Here is a 17,029-nt window from a genome sequence, read left to right as displayed (position 1 = left end):
AAAAAAAATCAAACTAATCTCATTTCTCACTTGCAGGTTTTCATCACCAACTCCTCTAACGTCTTCCTTCTAGAGGCAGCCAATGAGCTGAAGTCACTTCTGGAAGAGCATGTTGACATGTGCAAGCGTGTGCTCAACATATACCGCAGTCTGGTTATGCATGAAACCATGAACCAGAAGACCTGGTATGCATACACATTACATTTCATTACTCTGGTTTCAGGTGTCTACTTGGAATATCAAGTTCTTGTCCAGCTCATCCTGAGTGTGTTTGTGTCCGTCACAGGGAACAGATCTTGTTGGTGTTGCTAAGGGTAACTGAGTGTGTGATGAAGAGGCCTCCATCCATTATGCCTCATGGGAAGAAGAGTAACACTTTATCAGGCCGTTTGGCTGGGGCCATTTTTCAGGTACCACCCACCAACATACTATGACAGTCAGCTTCTTTTTTTTTTTGCACAGTATTTCACTTTCAGTGGGACAGAAAAATTACCTGCTGTTGGAAACTTGGTTAGGACACACAGCCAGTAGAAATCAGTTCTTTGCTAGTCCGTGTTAAGGCCTGTTTACAACAAGAACTATAACAATAAAGATATATTTCTAAAAATCGATCTAAATATAAAAGAATTGGGAAGTCCACACCACAACTACAAAGATAACTGCACAGAAGAACAATCTAAATTTTAGATGAATGACTGAAATAGAATAAGTTTAAGTAGAAGTCTTACAATTACTAAAACTAAATCTGAAATAAAAATAAATTAAAGCTGAATATTAAAAAGATAATAAAAAATGACAAAAGCACATAACATTTTCTAAAACTAAAATTAAAATAAAAGCTAATTCAAAATATTAATTTAATATAATGTATAAATAATACAAAAATAATTATTTCTAGTTTATCTGTCAAAGGGTCTAATGTAGTCCATACTGTGTGGTCTGTCTTCCTGTTCAGACTCTGATTGTGGCCTGGATCAAAGGGAATCTGAACGTGTACATCTCTCGGGAGCTGTGGGACGACCTGCTGTCTGTACTCTCCTCTCTCACATGCTGGGAGGAGCTGGTCACTGAGTGGTCCCTCACCATGGAGACACTTACCAAGGTACTAGCACGCAACCTTTACAGCCTGGACTTGAACGAGCTGCCCCTGGACAAACTCAGTGAGCAGAAGCAGAAGAAACACAAAGGCAAAGGTGAGTTTATATAAAAATACAAAATCACATGAATACTTTCACATCTTGCACATAGACTAAGGTAGTTGCGTAACACACTCAAGCCTTTAAAGGGGTCATGAATTGAGAAATCAGCTTTTCCTTGAGCTTTTGATATATCAGAGGTCATCGGACTATAAGAATATCCTGTAAGTTTCAGAACTAAAAACTTCCTTGTTAGTCCAATAAAAGCTTTTATTGACACCAGGCCCAGTGAACGACTGTCCCGGAGCATGCCTATCTATAGATAGGTGCGATGCCACCTCTGCTGAAGAAATCAACGCCTACTTCATCATTGCAAAGTTAGCCCCGCCCACTGGCATGTTAGTGAGATGACGAGGAGAGAAGAGCGAAACAGGACTAAGAGTAGCATTACCTTGCAAAGGATCATAATGCTAGGAATATGGTTATTTATTTTCAACAATGTGAATGTCTCAGTTGAGCATTATTTATTTGTATTCGCTACATTTCACTGTCGATTATTTGGTAAATCAATTGCATTTTGACGCAGGCTTTGCAAACAGACTTTTACGATATAGACTCGACAGTAATGCAACAACATGTTAATAACCGTGTTGATTCTAATGGCTGATCTGATATTAATGATTCATGCGCAGTCAGATGTTCTTTGTCTATGTCCCAGTAAATCAAACCATTTACTAAACGGTCAACTTCATGTTGTTTCTTTTAGTAGGATGAAAATAATCTGTTATTTAAACAGTGATTAAATTATATATAGAAAGCGATCAAAGAACGCTCTCTTTACAATAGCTGGAGCTGTCAATCAAACTGTGCGAGTTTATCTGTGACTGAGTTCTGCACTCACGCCAAGACTTTCGTTTTATTCAACAAATCTCTGTTACTTTGCGTTTGCACTGATAGTTATGATGAAAGCATTTGTTAGTTTGCAGAAATTGAGTTGCAATGACGAGATCACTGCTTTCATGCGCACAACAACATGTCTGTGATTGGCTACATGCTCTTTACTGCAACCTTTCATACCACAGACTACATATAATGCTATAATCAACACTTTTCACAATTAGTTAACCTTGAGAGCTGTAATAGTAAAAACATGCTAAAGTTTTCGAGACAGTAATACTTAAATAATCACAGCAGTGGGCGTGGTTACACTAAAGTCTTGTAGCAGTCACTTCCCTTCAAGCAGTGTGTTCAAATAAAAGGGCTAAAATCAGGGTAGGAAAAATGTCTTTTATTTCTATATAGACCATTTTTTGATGTAAAAAGCATACTAACATTATAAGTGCACCCCAGGAAACATTATAAAACAGTAAAACAAAACAGTTCATGACCCCTTTAATTTAAAATACCAGTTTCACTATCATTCATCTGTGTATAATATACATACATATTTGTCCCCACTACCTCTAGGTGGCATCCATGAAGGCCAGAAAATCACTGTGGATCGGTCTTTCTCCAGAGGCTGGAGTCGAGACCCACCAGGCCAAGCTGCTGCTATGAGACAGCGCAGCGCTACCACTGCTGGCTCACCAGGCATCGAGAAGGCCAGAAGCATCGTCAGACAGAAGACTGTGGGTGAGTGTGTTTCCAACCCTTCCTGTCAATTTAAATCTATTTTAGGTCCTTTTAAATCGTATAACCTTTGCTTATGCTTTTATCTGCATTACTCTGTTACCATAGTTCAGAAAGGCAAAGATGAAGATGAGAACAAGATTGTGTTAAATTATGTCCTTTATTAAGGTGTAGTCACATTAGTGAAATTTCAGTGAAATTTTGCAGGCAGAAAGGTCTGTTGTAAATAATGGAAAGATGTATGAAACACAGCTCACACTGATATCACTTTCTAATAGACAAGCTTTCTGTTGGTCAAACGTGGCAAATTTGCGTGACCGACTTGAACTGTTACAAAATTTGCATGGGGAAATCTTTCACCCTCACGGGAAATTCCTAATCACGTGGATTCCTGTTGAAATGACTGGATTTCAGCTGCAGGAATTCGCGAAACAGTGGTAAATTTTACTGCACCATTAGTCTGCATCACAATTTGCATACTTAGTATGTACTTTTTTGTCAGTAGTACATTTTTAATATACATAGTAAAGTAATATACTCGTCTATCTCATAAGCGTTAGCTTCTAGTTAAATTCATTAATGCAAAATTCATTATTACTACTGCTAACATGTTCATACTTAACATTGTGTGGTCAGCATTCCTCGTTGCTTTTCTACAATTGAAGTTAAATAGAATGCACAAACTCCTTTTCTATAATGCTAGGGATTATTACCCCAAAGCACATGCACTGATGTACACTTAAACTTGGGGTTGGTACGATTTTTTTGTGTTTTTTAAAGAAGTCTCGTATTCACACCAAGGCTGCATTAATCAATAGTAATATTGTGAAATATTATTATAATTTAAAATAACTGTTTTCTATCTGAATATATGTTTAAATGTAATTTATTCCTCTGATGGAAAGCTGAATTTTTAGCAGTCATTAAATAAGCCTCAGGCTTAAGGAAATGCAAATTCACACCTGTACAGTAGAGGGTGCAACTCGAACAAGAAAGTTCTGCACTCTTCAACAATAAAAACAAAAAATGAAACACGCATGATGTTTATCTAAAGTAACTTTTGCTTATTAGTATGATTGAATTGGATCATGGAAGGTCAGCAGCAAAGACATTGGTTAATAAAGTGAGATTAAATACATAAAGTATATTTGTGTTATTTAACATAAGTGCAGGTTCGCGTAATATACTGAGTTAGCATTTCACTGTTTTTATTAATTTTGTGGAATACTGAATCTGTTTTTGTGCATGCGAGATTTGTTAATGCTCACATTTAGTCTAGAACTACAATAACCATCATGTTTACACACAACACCTCGGCACTTACTCATGATTTCTCTTAACAGGAGAGCTGTCAGCTGTCAGTCAATTAATGGGAAATCAAAGTAACTTGCATTACTTATTTGAAAAAGTAACTAATATTTAGTTGTAAATTTAAAAATAATGTGTTACTTTACTAGTTACTTGGAAAAAGTAATCTGATTACGTAACCTGTATGACTTGTAATGCATTACTCCCAACACTGATTCTATGACCATGTAAATTTATATCACCTAATTTTAATACCTCATATATGACAATAATAACACCTAATCTAGTGTGCATAGCATGTAAATAGGAGCGCAGCCTTAGGCTAAAAAAAAAAAACAGCCATGTGACTAAACCAGAACATAATGGAACATCTTTAACATGCCATTTTTCTCTTATAAAGTTAACAGTCTAGACATGATGTTCATGTGTTCACCAGTCAGTGCTGATTTAAGATGCAATGATAGGGTCATTTCTTTACCTCTTCTTTGTGATGCTCACTGCTTTCTGCCATCACTTTCTCTTTTTCTCTCTCTCCATCATGTCTTTCTCTTCCCTAACGCCTCCTGTGTGTTCCTCCATCACTCCTTATCTCTCTCTGCCCCATTTCCCTTCTCTGTCCGTGTTGTTGTCATTCTTCTCTTTTTCTCTCTGGGTGTGTGTGTGCGTGGTCTGTAGCTCTGCGTAGTTGCTCTACGGGGGACAGTCTGCTGTCCTCAGCCTTTATCCGCAGCGCTAAAAGCGCACCTGTCCTGATCCACCCCGTACACCCTCTCCTGCCTGATTCTGTCCTCACTCCCCTAGCTGACGAGCTGTCAGGTAGAGCCCTCTACGCCCATATCGGCACTCTCGCCTCTGACTGCGTCCTGGCCTATGGATGTGTGTGTATACGTATGTGTGCACACTTCCTGTAGTTAGAAGCACCATCCTGTCACTTTTATTGTTGCATGTGTATAGTGGTTTTCATTTAATAAACCTGAATGTTTTTTTCATGCGTTTAACGTGGAAGATTCCCTTCTCATTCATCATTGGTTTAAAGCCTCATGCACTTATGCAGTTGCTTTCTGATAAGATGAATCAAATGTTAAGAAAGGTTTTGGTCACATTTATCCCCAAATTAACAAGAATAAAAAGTATGTTATATTTTGCTTAAAGAAAAATAAAAAAAGAGAAGAAACCTATCTTATCTATTTTTGCAACCTGGAAATTTAAGGAATTCCAAAAGTGTAATTTTTCAAGCTTGGAAAAGTCATAAAATCCTAAATATCATTGAATAAAATCTTCAGTCAATATTCCCCCCTTCAGTCAATATTCAGTCAATATTTTTTTTTTTTTAGTTTTGCTCAGTTCTAAAGTTTTTTTTTTTTTGTATATAAATACTCTCTAAAATTATTGGTAACACTTTACAATAAGATTAAATCTGTTAACATTTAGTTAATTCAGTACTTGTCATGAACTAACAATGAACAGTATTTTTTGCAGCATTTATTAATCTAAGTTAATGTTAACAAATAAATATAACATGCTTAGTTTATTTGTTTGTTCATAGTACATTAATTTAAATGTATTAGTTAAATTTATCAAGTTAATTTGTGTGTATATATATATATGTACACCCACACACACATTTTTTTCTTTCATTTGATTTGGGGTGAAATTTGACCCAAACATATTTCCTTTTCTTTGTATGCACTTCAGCCAACAGTCCTGCATGTGTTTCTTTAATTTTTTTCCTTGTCTTTGTGAATATACAGTATTATCTTTCTTGCATCACATTAGTCAATATAATCCCTCTTCCACACTTTTGAGAAAAAATGCCCTCTACATGGTTTACCTTTGTCTGCATTTCATCATCATCATGTTTATCTGAATTATTTAGGAAAATGTCCAGATGTAATCACGATTAGCTTTTTTTGCTTGTGATCTGATATATTTAGTTTAACCTTTGAGATTCAGTTGTAAATTTCATTTTGATTTTATTGTTTTACTTATACATGCATGTTTTTTTGCATGAATAATGTGGCCACAGTGGATAAGTTAATGTGATAATACTTTCTAGGTCCTTCCATCACCTCTTAGGTATCTGAAATTTTAAGACTTGTTCCTTAACTTGTGTCATTAAGATATTACTGACCATATTAATGCATAAACACACTTGCATCCTTAAAAATGCTAATTATTGCATATCTATTCGTGTTCAGACCTGGAGGAACCTCCCATGGTTCAGCGTGGGCCGCGGATCCGCCACTGCTCTCAGAGCGAGGAGACCCCATCGTCCGAGGTGTTTTCCGCCTCCGGTGAGCTGGAGCAGCCCCCTCTTCCCCGCAGCAGCAGCGCCTCTGACATCATGGAGCCCTTCATCGCAGAACGGGTCAAAGGTGCACTTCCTGTCTCTGACAGTCCCTCTCACTCCTCCCACTTTACCACCACCACTTCTGAGTCCCCCCACAGTTCCCCGACCCCATACCAGCTTACTGACCCACACCAACCCCTCGACAGCCAGGCATCCCTGGAGGTGGGCGAAAGCATCTATGACCATCTCTGCCAGATGCCAGGGCAGCAGCCCCCCTTTATCCCCGATTGGTCCTGTCCGGCTGCGGCCTTGACCAATCAAACCGAGGGCGAAGGGGAGGAAGACGTCTTCAGTGCTTTTAGGGAGTTTTGTAGCAAGGAGGATGTGAAAATGGAAGCAGGTGCAAATAACAAGCAGGTGCAGTTTGAGGGAAGTGGGGATTGGGCGCTAGAATGGGATAAAGAGATGGAGCAAAGTGAGAAGAGTTTTTACGAGTGCTTAGAGCAGTGCAACTGGGATTTGAGTGATAGTACGCAGCCAGCAGAGTGCAGCAAAGTCACGCAGCTACAACGACAGAACGCCACAGACAGGGTTAGCGAGAGCGAGCTTAGTCCACAGGCTTCCCAGTTTGCACCGAGGCCCAAGCTGTCCCATCTTGACCCCAAAAAACGCCACAGCGGTGGGGTCCATGTCAGCTTCCGCCCATCCACAGAGTCCGTGCAGTTTCACAACCCTCTGGACCCCAAAGAGGCACACTGGAAGACCCGACTTCGGCGTCTTGGCCACTTCAGCAGCCACTCGGTTGGGGCGAGCGGGGCAGCAGCAAAGGGCGTGGGGGAGGGGGTCGCCTGTTGCGAAGCGGTTGAGCCTGATAGAGGCTCCATCAGCGGGGCTAGACGTGGCCGACTCGGCCGTCCGACTCTCCGCCCGCGGGGATCCCGCTCTAGGTCTCAGGAGTCAGGTTGCAGTCCCTCACGGCAGCAGCAGGTGGCGCTGTTGGGTGTGTATAAGTCTATGGTCCACGCTCTCTCCAAACCCAAGGCCCAGGCGGCGTCGCCCCAGCGTCAAGGCAAAGCGCCCGCCACTGAGGCCCACCTGAAGGACCTGTACACTCACGTAATGGGCTATTTTGGAAGAAAAACATCAGGTGAGGACTTGATCGGCTCGATGTCATCATGGAAGACATGAAACCAAAGCGCCTGTGCGTTTTCCTTTTTTTTTCTCTCTTTTCTTGTGACTGTTTGATTTTTGCTGAATGTGGATTGAATTGAAGCCTCTTTTTGTATTTTCTTTCAAAGTAGCTCAATTCCAAAAAAAAAAAAAAAAGACTCCCAAAAGACCAACGGCCACCCACCTGTGGGACGGCTTCCCCTCCTCCTCAAGCTTCTGGGACCTAATCTCTGCTGCCCCTCTTCCCTGGATGCTGCATGCGACCTCATGCCTACCTCCCCGCCCTCTGTCAATCTCTCACACATGTACATGCACACACATATGCTCACTGACACATTCATAAAAACACAATGATCTTTCATATAACCTAATGTTATGTATTTTAATCTATATAATTGTTAATAATGTCATTTTATTTTATTTATATTTTAAGGAGTAGAGCTCCCAAAATGATAATTCTGCCTTCTTTTATATACTCATGTTGTTTTCTGTGCATTCTTTTCCATAATGGGAACTGGGGCTTCAAAAATGACAAAAAAGCACCTTAAAAGCAGTAGTCTTTCTTAGCCAGACAATAGGACTGTGCGATAGTGACAGAAAATGATATCTTGATTATTTCAAGATATTGAATTTTGATGATAACAATGTGTTTTTGTGCTGGTACCTTGGCTGGTTTAGGCCTGTCATGCTTTCATATTCTGTGCCATGGTTAGTTCGCAGCAGTGAATTTGAATAATAACGCTCTATAGAGCTGTTGTCAATCAAATATGAATATTGCAATATGAAAAAATGTAAAAAGCTAAATGACACTTTAAATTAAACTAAGAGGATGCATGATTTTAATATATTTTTACTAGTGGGTGCAGGACACTATAGTTCATTTACGTAAGTGAGGATAAGTAAACTGACAAATTATACCCATACAGTGGACTACCAGTAAAATTGATGAAAATTTGGAACCAAAAATTATTCAGACACTTTGACCTGACTGTTTTGCTTAAGTGTTATGACATAATTAAGATTATTTTTTTCTGACACAGTTTAACTCTGAGATCTTTTTTTTTTTTTACTATAGTGAATAAACTGTATTAATGAATTAAATGTTCAAGGTGTCTGAATAAATTTTGATTTGACTGTATATATATTTGTTTTTTTTTTGACATACTCGATTATTTTATCTTGCACATCGTCAAAACAACAATTATGACATTATCGTAGACAGTATATATTGCACACCCCTACTTATGTGGGTTTTTTTTCTTCATATTTGAACCTCAACTCTTTCCCATTATGGAAAAAAACACTCTGAACTCTCTGCAGTATATAATCCTTTGAGTTATACAGGGTTTGGAACAACTTAAGTATGTGTATATGATGACAGAATTTTCATTTAACAGTGATCAAACCCTAACCGTAAGCAGTTGTAGTGTTTTGTATGGCCAGTAGAGGGCAGAACTATCCCTCTCAAAGTGGACTGTTTTCCAAACTAAAGTCTGTAGCTTGTGTTATTTTGTGTTAAAAGCTTGCCGGCTTGTCTATAATGTAGTAGCAGGCATCACCTCTTAGAGCGCCTTCTGTGTACAGTTTAGTTGCACAAGGTATAAGTTAATCAGGGCCTTCATGACTTAAACACAGCTTGTAGTCTAAACTAACAAGACTTCTAGGATTATCCCAAAATCACCAAAGTCACCAACCTACCAAGAGAGCTGTCGTGATCGTATGATTTGTTTTTAACCATTGGCTCCCTAACCCTTTGCTTTGGGACGAAGGCTGCCTCGCCTTGCTGTGGGTGGCTCCTCTAACATACTCACTGCTATCTCACTTTAACCTCAGCCGCCACAAAGGCTCACTAACTCCTAGGTTTGAAATTCCAGGGTTTGCTCTGTCTCTCTCTCTGTCTGTCTCTGTTTGGGGACTGCATGAACTGTGAGTAACTGCATTGCTTCACTGGATGGAATCAGTGTTGTGGTTGGCTTCCATTAAAGATTTTGTTTTCTATTTCTGTGTTCTTGTTTAGCATTTTATGAGTTTAATGTCAAAGGATTTTGGTTGTGTTTTAAAGGGCAATAGTGTTGAGTTTCATTCGCTCAGTTTATCAACACAAACAATCGTATGTTCTTGTTGATGCTTAATGCAGGTTCAAGCATCCTGTTACTATGTTGGTGAAACAAGATTAAGTTTTTAGCGTAATATGACAAAAATACACTTCCATTCAAAAGTTTGGGGTCAGTAAGATTTGTTTTTAAAGAAATTAACACTTTTATCCGGCAAGGACACATTGATCAAAAGTGACAGAAAAGCATTTATAATTTATGTAAATGCTGTTCTTTTGAACTTTCATTTAAATTGTAATAATTCACAATGTTATTTTTAATGTATTGTTTTTTTTTTTTGTTATGAGACTTCGATAACACTTTACAATAAGGTTCATTTGTTGACATTAGATAATGTATTAACTAACATGAACTAACTATGAGCAATACATTTGTTACAGTATTTATTAATCTTTGTTAATGGTTGTTAATAAAAAATACTGTCGTTAATTGTTCATGTTAGTTCACAGTGCATTAACTAATGATAACAAATACAACTCTTGATTTTAATAATGTATTAGTAAATGTTGAAATTAACATTAACAAGATTGATAAATGCTGTGGAAGTGCAGTTCATTATTAGTTCATGTTAACTAATGTAGTTAACTAATGAACCTTATTGTAGAGTGTTACTGAGAATTCATAAAAAAAAAAAAAAAAGTAAATCTTTCCAACCTCAAATCTTTGACTGGTAGTGTAACTGCAACATGCTTTCCTCCCAAAGTGTTATCTTATCTTATAAGATATATTTTATTTATTGAATGTGAACAGGTTGCCTTTATGTATTAAAAAAAAAAAAAAGATATCAAAGATGCTGTCAAAGCATGAGCAAAAAAAACAAAAAATTAATGGCACTGTTGTCCTTTAAGAAAATTATGTATTTACTCACTGTCCCCAAACTCAAATAAACTAATTCATAATTAGTTTCAAGACATGTACTTGTAGACAGAGACAGACACCACCACAAAGAGGAAGTCAGCCAGTTCATGCCACTCTACTAGGTCGTTTGTGTTTGCACTCACTATTTTTGTGAGGTCTCTGTAAAATGACTGATGTGACGTTCTGTACCTGTTGTCTTAGCCAATAAAGATGAGCTGACACCGAAGATGAGGCCCATGTCCAACGATGCTGGCAGCAGCAACCCTAATGTCAGTGACCTCATGGACGAGTTCATCCAGGAGAGACTGAGGGCCCGAGACACTTCTGTATATCCACATTCAGTATGCATAGTGTCTAAAACATCTAAAGTCTAGTTAAGCAGTAGTTGATGCATGTGCTTCAAACTTGAACTGCTCAGATGGTAGGAAAATTACAAAATTTGCATGTTACAGGGCATTATTAATTAATTTAGTTGCATTATTTTTTATATAATTAATCACACTAAATGATTGCATTAAATGGACAGCACTGATAATTATAAACTAATGAAAATATACTGTTTATAATAGTTTTTGGAACTACAAACTTTATGGAATATCAGCTGAATACTGCATAATTTCAACTACTGTGTAAATCCAATTTTTCATTCTGTTCTTGAAGATGTAGTTTGAAACACACATAGATTCTGCTAATTATTTATACAAGAATTTAAATATATGTAAACAAATATAATATAATAAATTATAATTTCATTTATATACAATATTATTAATATATATTTGATATGATTTTCTTATGTTCTTTTTAGGGCATGACAAGGCGTGGCAGTAGCCCGGGAAGTCTGGAGATCCCCAAAGATCTACCAGAGCTCCTGAACCGCCAGAACGCCACACGCCCTGCGGACGACCCCGGTGTGCCCTCTGAGTGGACCTCCCCAGCCAGCGCAAGTGGAAGTGATCTCATAAGCTCTGACAGCCAATCAGATTCCTTCAATGCTTTTCAGTATGACAGCAAGTTTGAAAGTAAGTGGATCAGAGTAGTTGAGCTTGAGTTGAAAGAGGCAAGCTTGGAGAGAGGTTGGATTTATATGTATGTATTTGTGTGCAGATTTCAGCTTCCCCCCTGAGACGTGCGCTCTGGCCTCTGTGGATCAGGATAGTTTGGGAGGAGCAGGGCAGACCGCAGAGGAACAGGAGCTTTCCAGTCTCACAACACTCCACATCGACTCTGAGACCAGCAGCCTCAGTCAGCACGGCCTGTCTGCTGACACGGTCACCATTACTGGTACGCTCTCTCACACTCATGTACAAAAGGGTGCCGTGGGCTTGTAACTGAAAGGTTGTAGGTTTGAACTCCTGGCATCACTATAAGTAACTTTCTAATGGTATAAAAAAAAAAAAAAAAAAAAGTCTTATCATTTTAAGCGTTACAGCCTAATTTGATTATTAAACTTCAAAAGGCTATAATTTAATGAAATAAATGTGAGTACTGGATATTACTGGTGTTTTGATATTATGCAATAAACTGTATGTGGAATTTAATTCAACGTAAACTCTTGTGCCCTCTCCCTGGGCCGTCCCGGCACAGAAAGGAAAGACTAATAACATTATTTAACACATTCAGTATATAGATTTTACTTGTATTTTTACTGCGTTTCATTAAACTAGGGCTTTTTTCAGTTTAACTCGTTAAAAATATTTAACAATTAATGCAGAATCCATTTTTCCCATCATAATTTAGCTAGCATTACATTATATGATCACACTCTTATTCACGCAAATGCTTTTTAACCATTCAAGCGCCACAAGACAAACGCGAACGTGCTGTCTGTGAATGTCGTGTTTGTGTGTCACACGACTCGTGTGCACAGAAAGACACGCTGAGGTGTGTATATATATATATATATATCAATTAATAACACAGAATTATGCCAAAATGCCCATTTGTCGAGTATCATCATAAGACCAGTCTTAAATGTGTTAAATAGCATCTTAAATAAACTTAAAGAATTGTGAGAAAATGAGATGCGCGTCAGATCTGCGTCATATTTGGCAGCGGTAGGTCTTAAAGTCACAAGCAGCCTAATAAACCAGTTGCTGAGATGGTTATATTGCAAGTAACACAGAATTTGAACTGCTCACCAAACGCAATTTCAGTGAAGACAAGCAGCAATGAGAAATGCATTATACCAGGGATCTTCAAATCTGGCCCACGAGATCCACTTTCCTGCAGAATTTAGCTCTAACTCTAATCAAACACACCTGAGCATGCTAATCAATGTCTTCAGGATCATTAGAAAATCACAGGTAGGTGAGTTTGATCAGGATTGGAGCTTAACTCTGCAGCGCATTGGCCCTCCAGGGCAAGATTTGAGGAACCCTGCATTATACTCTAATAGGCAAATAATTAATCAATAGTGGTTCCCTTGGGCAATTAACCCAGATTGCTTTTATTTTGATTGCATACCATACTTCACATCACATGAACAGCATCTCTGAGCCTTATTTTCAAGAACACTAGGGTGTTATTTGGTAAATCCCAAATTATCCAAACGAAAATTCCCTATAAGTATTCTGAAAGTTTCTTTGGAAAAAAGCATCTGCTATATGATTCCTTGCTACAAAACCCAGTCAAAAACAAACTCTAATATCAGTCACACTTTTTCCATATGCTGTTTTACTGTTAAGGTGATGATACATGGAGCAACTTTTTGAGCAATGTTGCCGAGCGATGTTGCTTGGTCACTTTCCCATTGAGAACGGGCAACAAATGAATACTTTAGATCGAAATTAGTTGCTCATTCTCAATGGGAAAGTGTCTAAGCAACATCGCTTGGCAACATTGCTCAAAAAGTTGCCCCATGTATCATCACCTTCAGTGAGGCATTACAACATATTGCCATGTCATGTTTAGAAATCTGAGAGCTGATGCACTTGATATTGCCTCAGGTTCTGAGAGCGCATCTCCAATGCACTCTCTGGGAGGTTCCCGATCACAGACGCCGTCCCCCGCCACGCTGACCGCTGAACATGTCCAGCATAAAGACCTGCAGCTGGATGAGAAAATGCACCACTCTGTGCTGCAGACCCCTGACGACCTCGGTAATGTACATAGATAAGAGATCTTCCCTTCATCAGACATACTTGGCTAAGTTGTGCAAGCTAGTACACTATCTGTCAAATCTTTGACATCTTTGTAATGATCCTGCTTAATTGCACTGTTAAGAAACCAGCGAGTTTCCGACCGAGGACTGTAGTGTGATGGCTGGCGGCACTCTGACTGGCTGGCACGCTGATGTCGCCACAGTGATGTGGAGGAGAATGCTAGGCATTCTGGGAGATGTCAACTCCATCAAAGACCCTGAGATCCACGCACAGGTCTTTGACTACCTCTGCGAACTCTGGCAGAACCTGGCCAAGGTGAACACACACACGAACAAACACACTCTCATGCAGAGTCCTTCAGGGTGCTCTGAAAGGATGATTTACAGTGCAGTTACTAATCAAATTCAAGTTGAAACAAACGTCCTTGTGTCTCTGTATTTTCTATATCTATAGATCAGAGACAATCTCGGGATCTCCCTTGATAACCAGTCGTCTCCACCCCCACCGGATCTTATTCCACCTCTGCGGATTCTGACTCCCTGGCTTTTCAAAGTGAGTTTATCAATATGCTATCTTTTTAAGCAAATCCACTTCACTGTTTATCTAAATGACAAAGATACCATTGACAATTTAAATTTTAACTACCTATCCATCTAGCTATCGTTCTTTCTATCATTCGTTCTATCGTTGGTTCATCCATCCATCCATCGTTCTATCTATGGATTATTCTATTCATCACTCCATCTATCGTTCGTTCTATTGTTGGTCCATCTATCCGTCTATTTAACTACTTTGCAACTTCACTTAGGGGATTAATAAAATACACCCATTTATCTGTTGATCTGGTGCTTCATTGCTGTGTCACAACATTTCATTAGAAGTAGTTCTCTGTGGTCCAGGATCCGATCCTAAAGGTTTATTTGCTGTCTGTGTGCAGGCCACTATGTTGGGTGAAAGATATAAGCAGGGAAAACTCCACGCCTACAAGCTCATCTGTAAGATCATGAAGAGGAGACAGGATGTTTCACCCAACTCTGACTTTCTCACGCACTTCTACAACATCATGCACTGTGGCCTGCTTCACCAAGACCAGGTGTGTTTGCGTGTACCTGGTGACCATGTGGGTTGACAAATTTGTACAAAACTTTTTTGTTGACCTCTTTCTCTTTGTCTCACAGGACATTGTGAACACTATCATTAAGCACTGCTCTCCACGCTTCTTCTCTATTGGACTTCCGGGAGCCACTATGCTAATTCTGGACTTCATTGTGGCAGCGAGCCGTGTAACCGCCTGCTCGTCCCTTAATGTGAGAAACCACTAAACTGCTTCCAGACATCACTGCCCCTACACAAGCTGTGCTCACAAATGTCACATTCACTGTTTTTAACTTTGTAGCTTTTGTGAATTGCTTTTGTCTTTCTCTCCTCTCCATCTTTTTCCCAGGCTCCACGGGTAGAGGCTCAGATCTTGTTGGGTTCCTTGGTGTGCCTCCCAAACTTGTACAATGAGCTTCCTGCACTGCACCCTACAACAGCTGACATCATCATGACGAAATTCACAGATGTCAAGGTATGTTTGTATAAATACAGAAAATTAAATAAAAAATAAAAAAAAATAATTCTTGGGTCAGGTCACATGGATGCATTTGTGAGGTCAGCTGTTTGTCTACTCTTTTTTTTCTTTTCTATAATTTTATAATATTTAAAGAAAATATGTATTCGGGATGCTAATGATTAATCGACGATCATATGTACAAATTGCACTTTTAATTTGATCCAAACTTTAAAAGTGCATTAAAATAGAAACAATACAAAGTCCTTGAACATGGAAAGCAATAGAAATTTAGTAACTAAGTCAAGTTTAATTCTATTTCCCCACAAAGATAATTATTTCATCATATACCAGGCTGTGCGCTTTAATAGTGCTGTGGGACACGAGCAGGGCAGAGCCCATCTCTTGTCTCATATCTTCATGTTTTCTCCCAATATTGCAAAGCAACTGAGACCATTTGAAAAGCAAATTATATCTTCTGCACAAGCACGGCATGATGTTGCTCTGTCAGGGAAAGCAAAACTGAATACTGGCATGTGTGAAATACTCCTACTATGGGGTGATATGCTAAATAAATGGATAAAAAAAAAATTATATATATATATATATATATATATAATATATATATATATATATATATATATAATTAAATAGAGATGCACCAATGTATCGGCCAACAATTGGTATCGGCTGATGAAAGCTATTATCACTATCGGCCATCGGCTGATTGTTTAAAAACAGCCGATGATCAGGGCCAATTATATCATGTCCATCAAAAGGGTGCGGAAAAAAATGTTCAGACTGCGACTGTGTGTGTGAAGAAAATCAGTTTTATGCTTTACTTCTGATAAGAAACAGAGTTTCAGTTTTCAAATTTTGTCCGTTTTATCATGAAATTCAAACATTAAATGATGTTTTGACGCTCAGTTCAAGCGGCAGCGCAGAGCGTGAGTCTTTTCTCGAAGTTATATCTCGAAAAACATGCATGAACATCAAAAGGTATGTTGAAAGATATAGTACAACTTACTAGAATGTCATGTCTCATGTAATCACTTAATCTGTGTTTCAACCATGGAAAGACGTCAATAAAACAACTTGTGAACAAAATGTCACATAATGTCACATATACCTTTAGTAATGTTTTCCAGTGTTCACAGTTCATTAGTTAGCTATAAAAAACACTAGAGAGAAGCTTATTTACTGTTAATTATATGTTTGAATAAATTTAAAAAAAAAAAAAAATGCGCATGAAAAGTACCTTGTGTGCAAATGAGTTGTATACAAACATTTTCTGTTTTTATTTGAGTGTAATTATTATATCTGAAAATAAACAGCAGCTAAATATAATACCTCTGTTGTTTATTGTAACCTCTAATATTATAGTGTAAATGAGAGGGCATTTGCAGCATTATTTGGGAGAGATTTTTTTTCCTTAAAAATCAAACTATCGGTATTGGCATCAGCCGATATCATTTTGAATAATCGAGTATCGGCAGAGAAATTTAGTATCGGTGCATCTCTAATATTAATAATTCGTTCAATGACATATTAATTCGTGGCCACAGTCCACATTTTATTAATGTGTCCCCTCGTCAAATTAAAACTAAGTTATTACAACGTGGCCATGATTTAACTAAAATGAGGGGACAAAGTAATAAGTTGTGGGAATTAATTCTTAATTTGTGGCCATGATAGCTTTCAATTTTTCATGTCCAGGGTACTGTACTATACAAATAAACTTGATATGCCTTATACACGCTGACCGGCACAGCCCTACACACCATAGTTACGTTTGGGATCATTTTACGTTAAGTGGCGATAATGATAAATTGCAAACATTGTGACTGTGTTTTAAAATACAATACAAC

The 17,029-nt window shown here is 38.2% G+C and overlaps 1 protein-coding gene across 12 annotated transcripts in view; it reads left to right on the top strand.

Moving 5' to 3' along the window:
* The window catches only part of ralgapa1 (Ral GTPase activating protein catalytic subunit alpha 1), an 81,454-nt gene that overhangs the window by 20,524 nt on the left and 43,901 nt on the right, over positions 1-17,029 (top strand). For 4 of the 12 annotated variants that reach the window (XM_051868064.1, XM_051868068.1, XM_051868069.1 and 1 more), the window contains exons 13-27: positions 37-185; positions 287-410; positions 956-1,193; positions 2,604-2,768; positions 4,749-4,889; positions 6,272-7,510; positions 10,707-10,846; positions 11,314-11,527; positions 11,613-11,789; positions 13,454-13,606; positions 13,731-13,924; positions 14,063-14,161; positions 14,547-14,702; positions 14,788-14,916; positions 15,054-15,179. In XM_051868064.1, the coding sequence (XP_051724024.1) occupies positions 37-185; positions 287-410; positions 956-1,193; positions 2,604-2,768; positions 4,749-4,889; positions 6,272-7,510; positions 10,707-10,846; positions 11,314-11,527; positions 11,613-11,789; positions 13,454-13,606; positions 13,731-13,924; positions 14,063-14,161; positions 14,547-14,702; positions 14,788-14,916; positions 15,054-15,179 (3,444 nt within the window). The remainder of the gene's footprint in view (positions 1-36; positions 186-286; positions 411-955; positions 1,194-2,603; positions 2,769-4,748; positions 4,890-6,271; positions 7,511-10,706; positions 10,847-11,313; positions 11,528-11,612; positions 11,790-13,453; positions 13,607-13,730; positions 13,925-14,062; positions 14,162-14,546; positions 14,703-14,787; positions 14,917-15,053; positions 15,180-17,029) is intronic. The other 8 variants (XM_051868075.1, XM_051868074.1, XM_051868067.1 and 5 more) reach the window with 7 other exon arrangements.

This window comes from Ctenopharyngodon idella, chromosome 17 (assembly GCF_019924925.1).
Source record: "Ctenopharyngodon idella isolate HZGC_01 chromosome 17, HZGC01, whole genome shotgun sequence".
NCBI classification, from domain to species: Eukaryota; Metazoa; Chordata; class Actinopteri; order Cypriniformes; family Xenocyprididae; genus Ctenopharyngodon; species Ctenopharyngodon idella.
The sequence above is the reverse complement of the archived record's forward strand: the minus strand, read 5'-3'. Positions and strand labels throughout refer to the sequence as shown.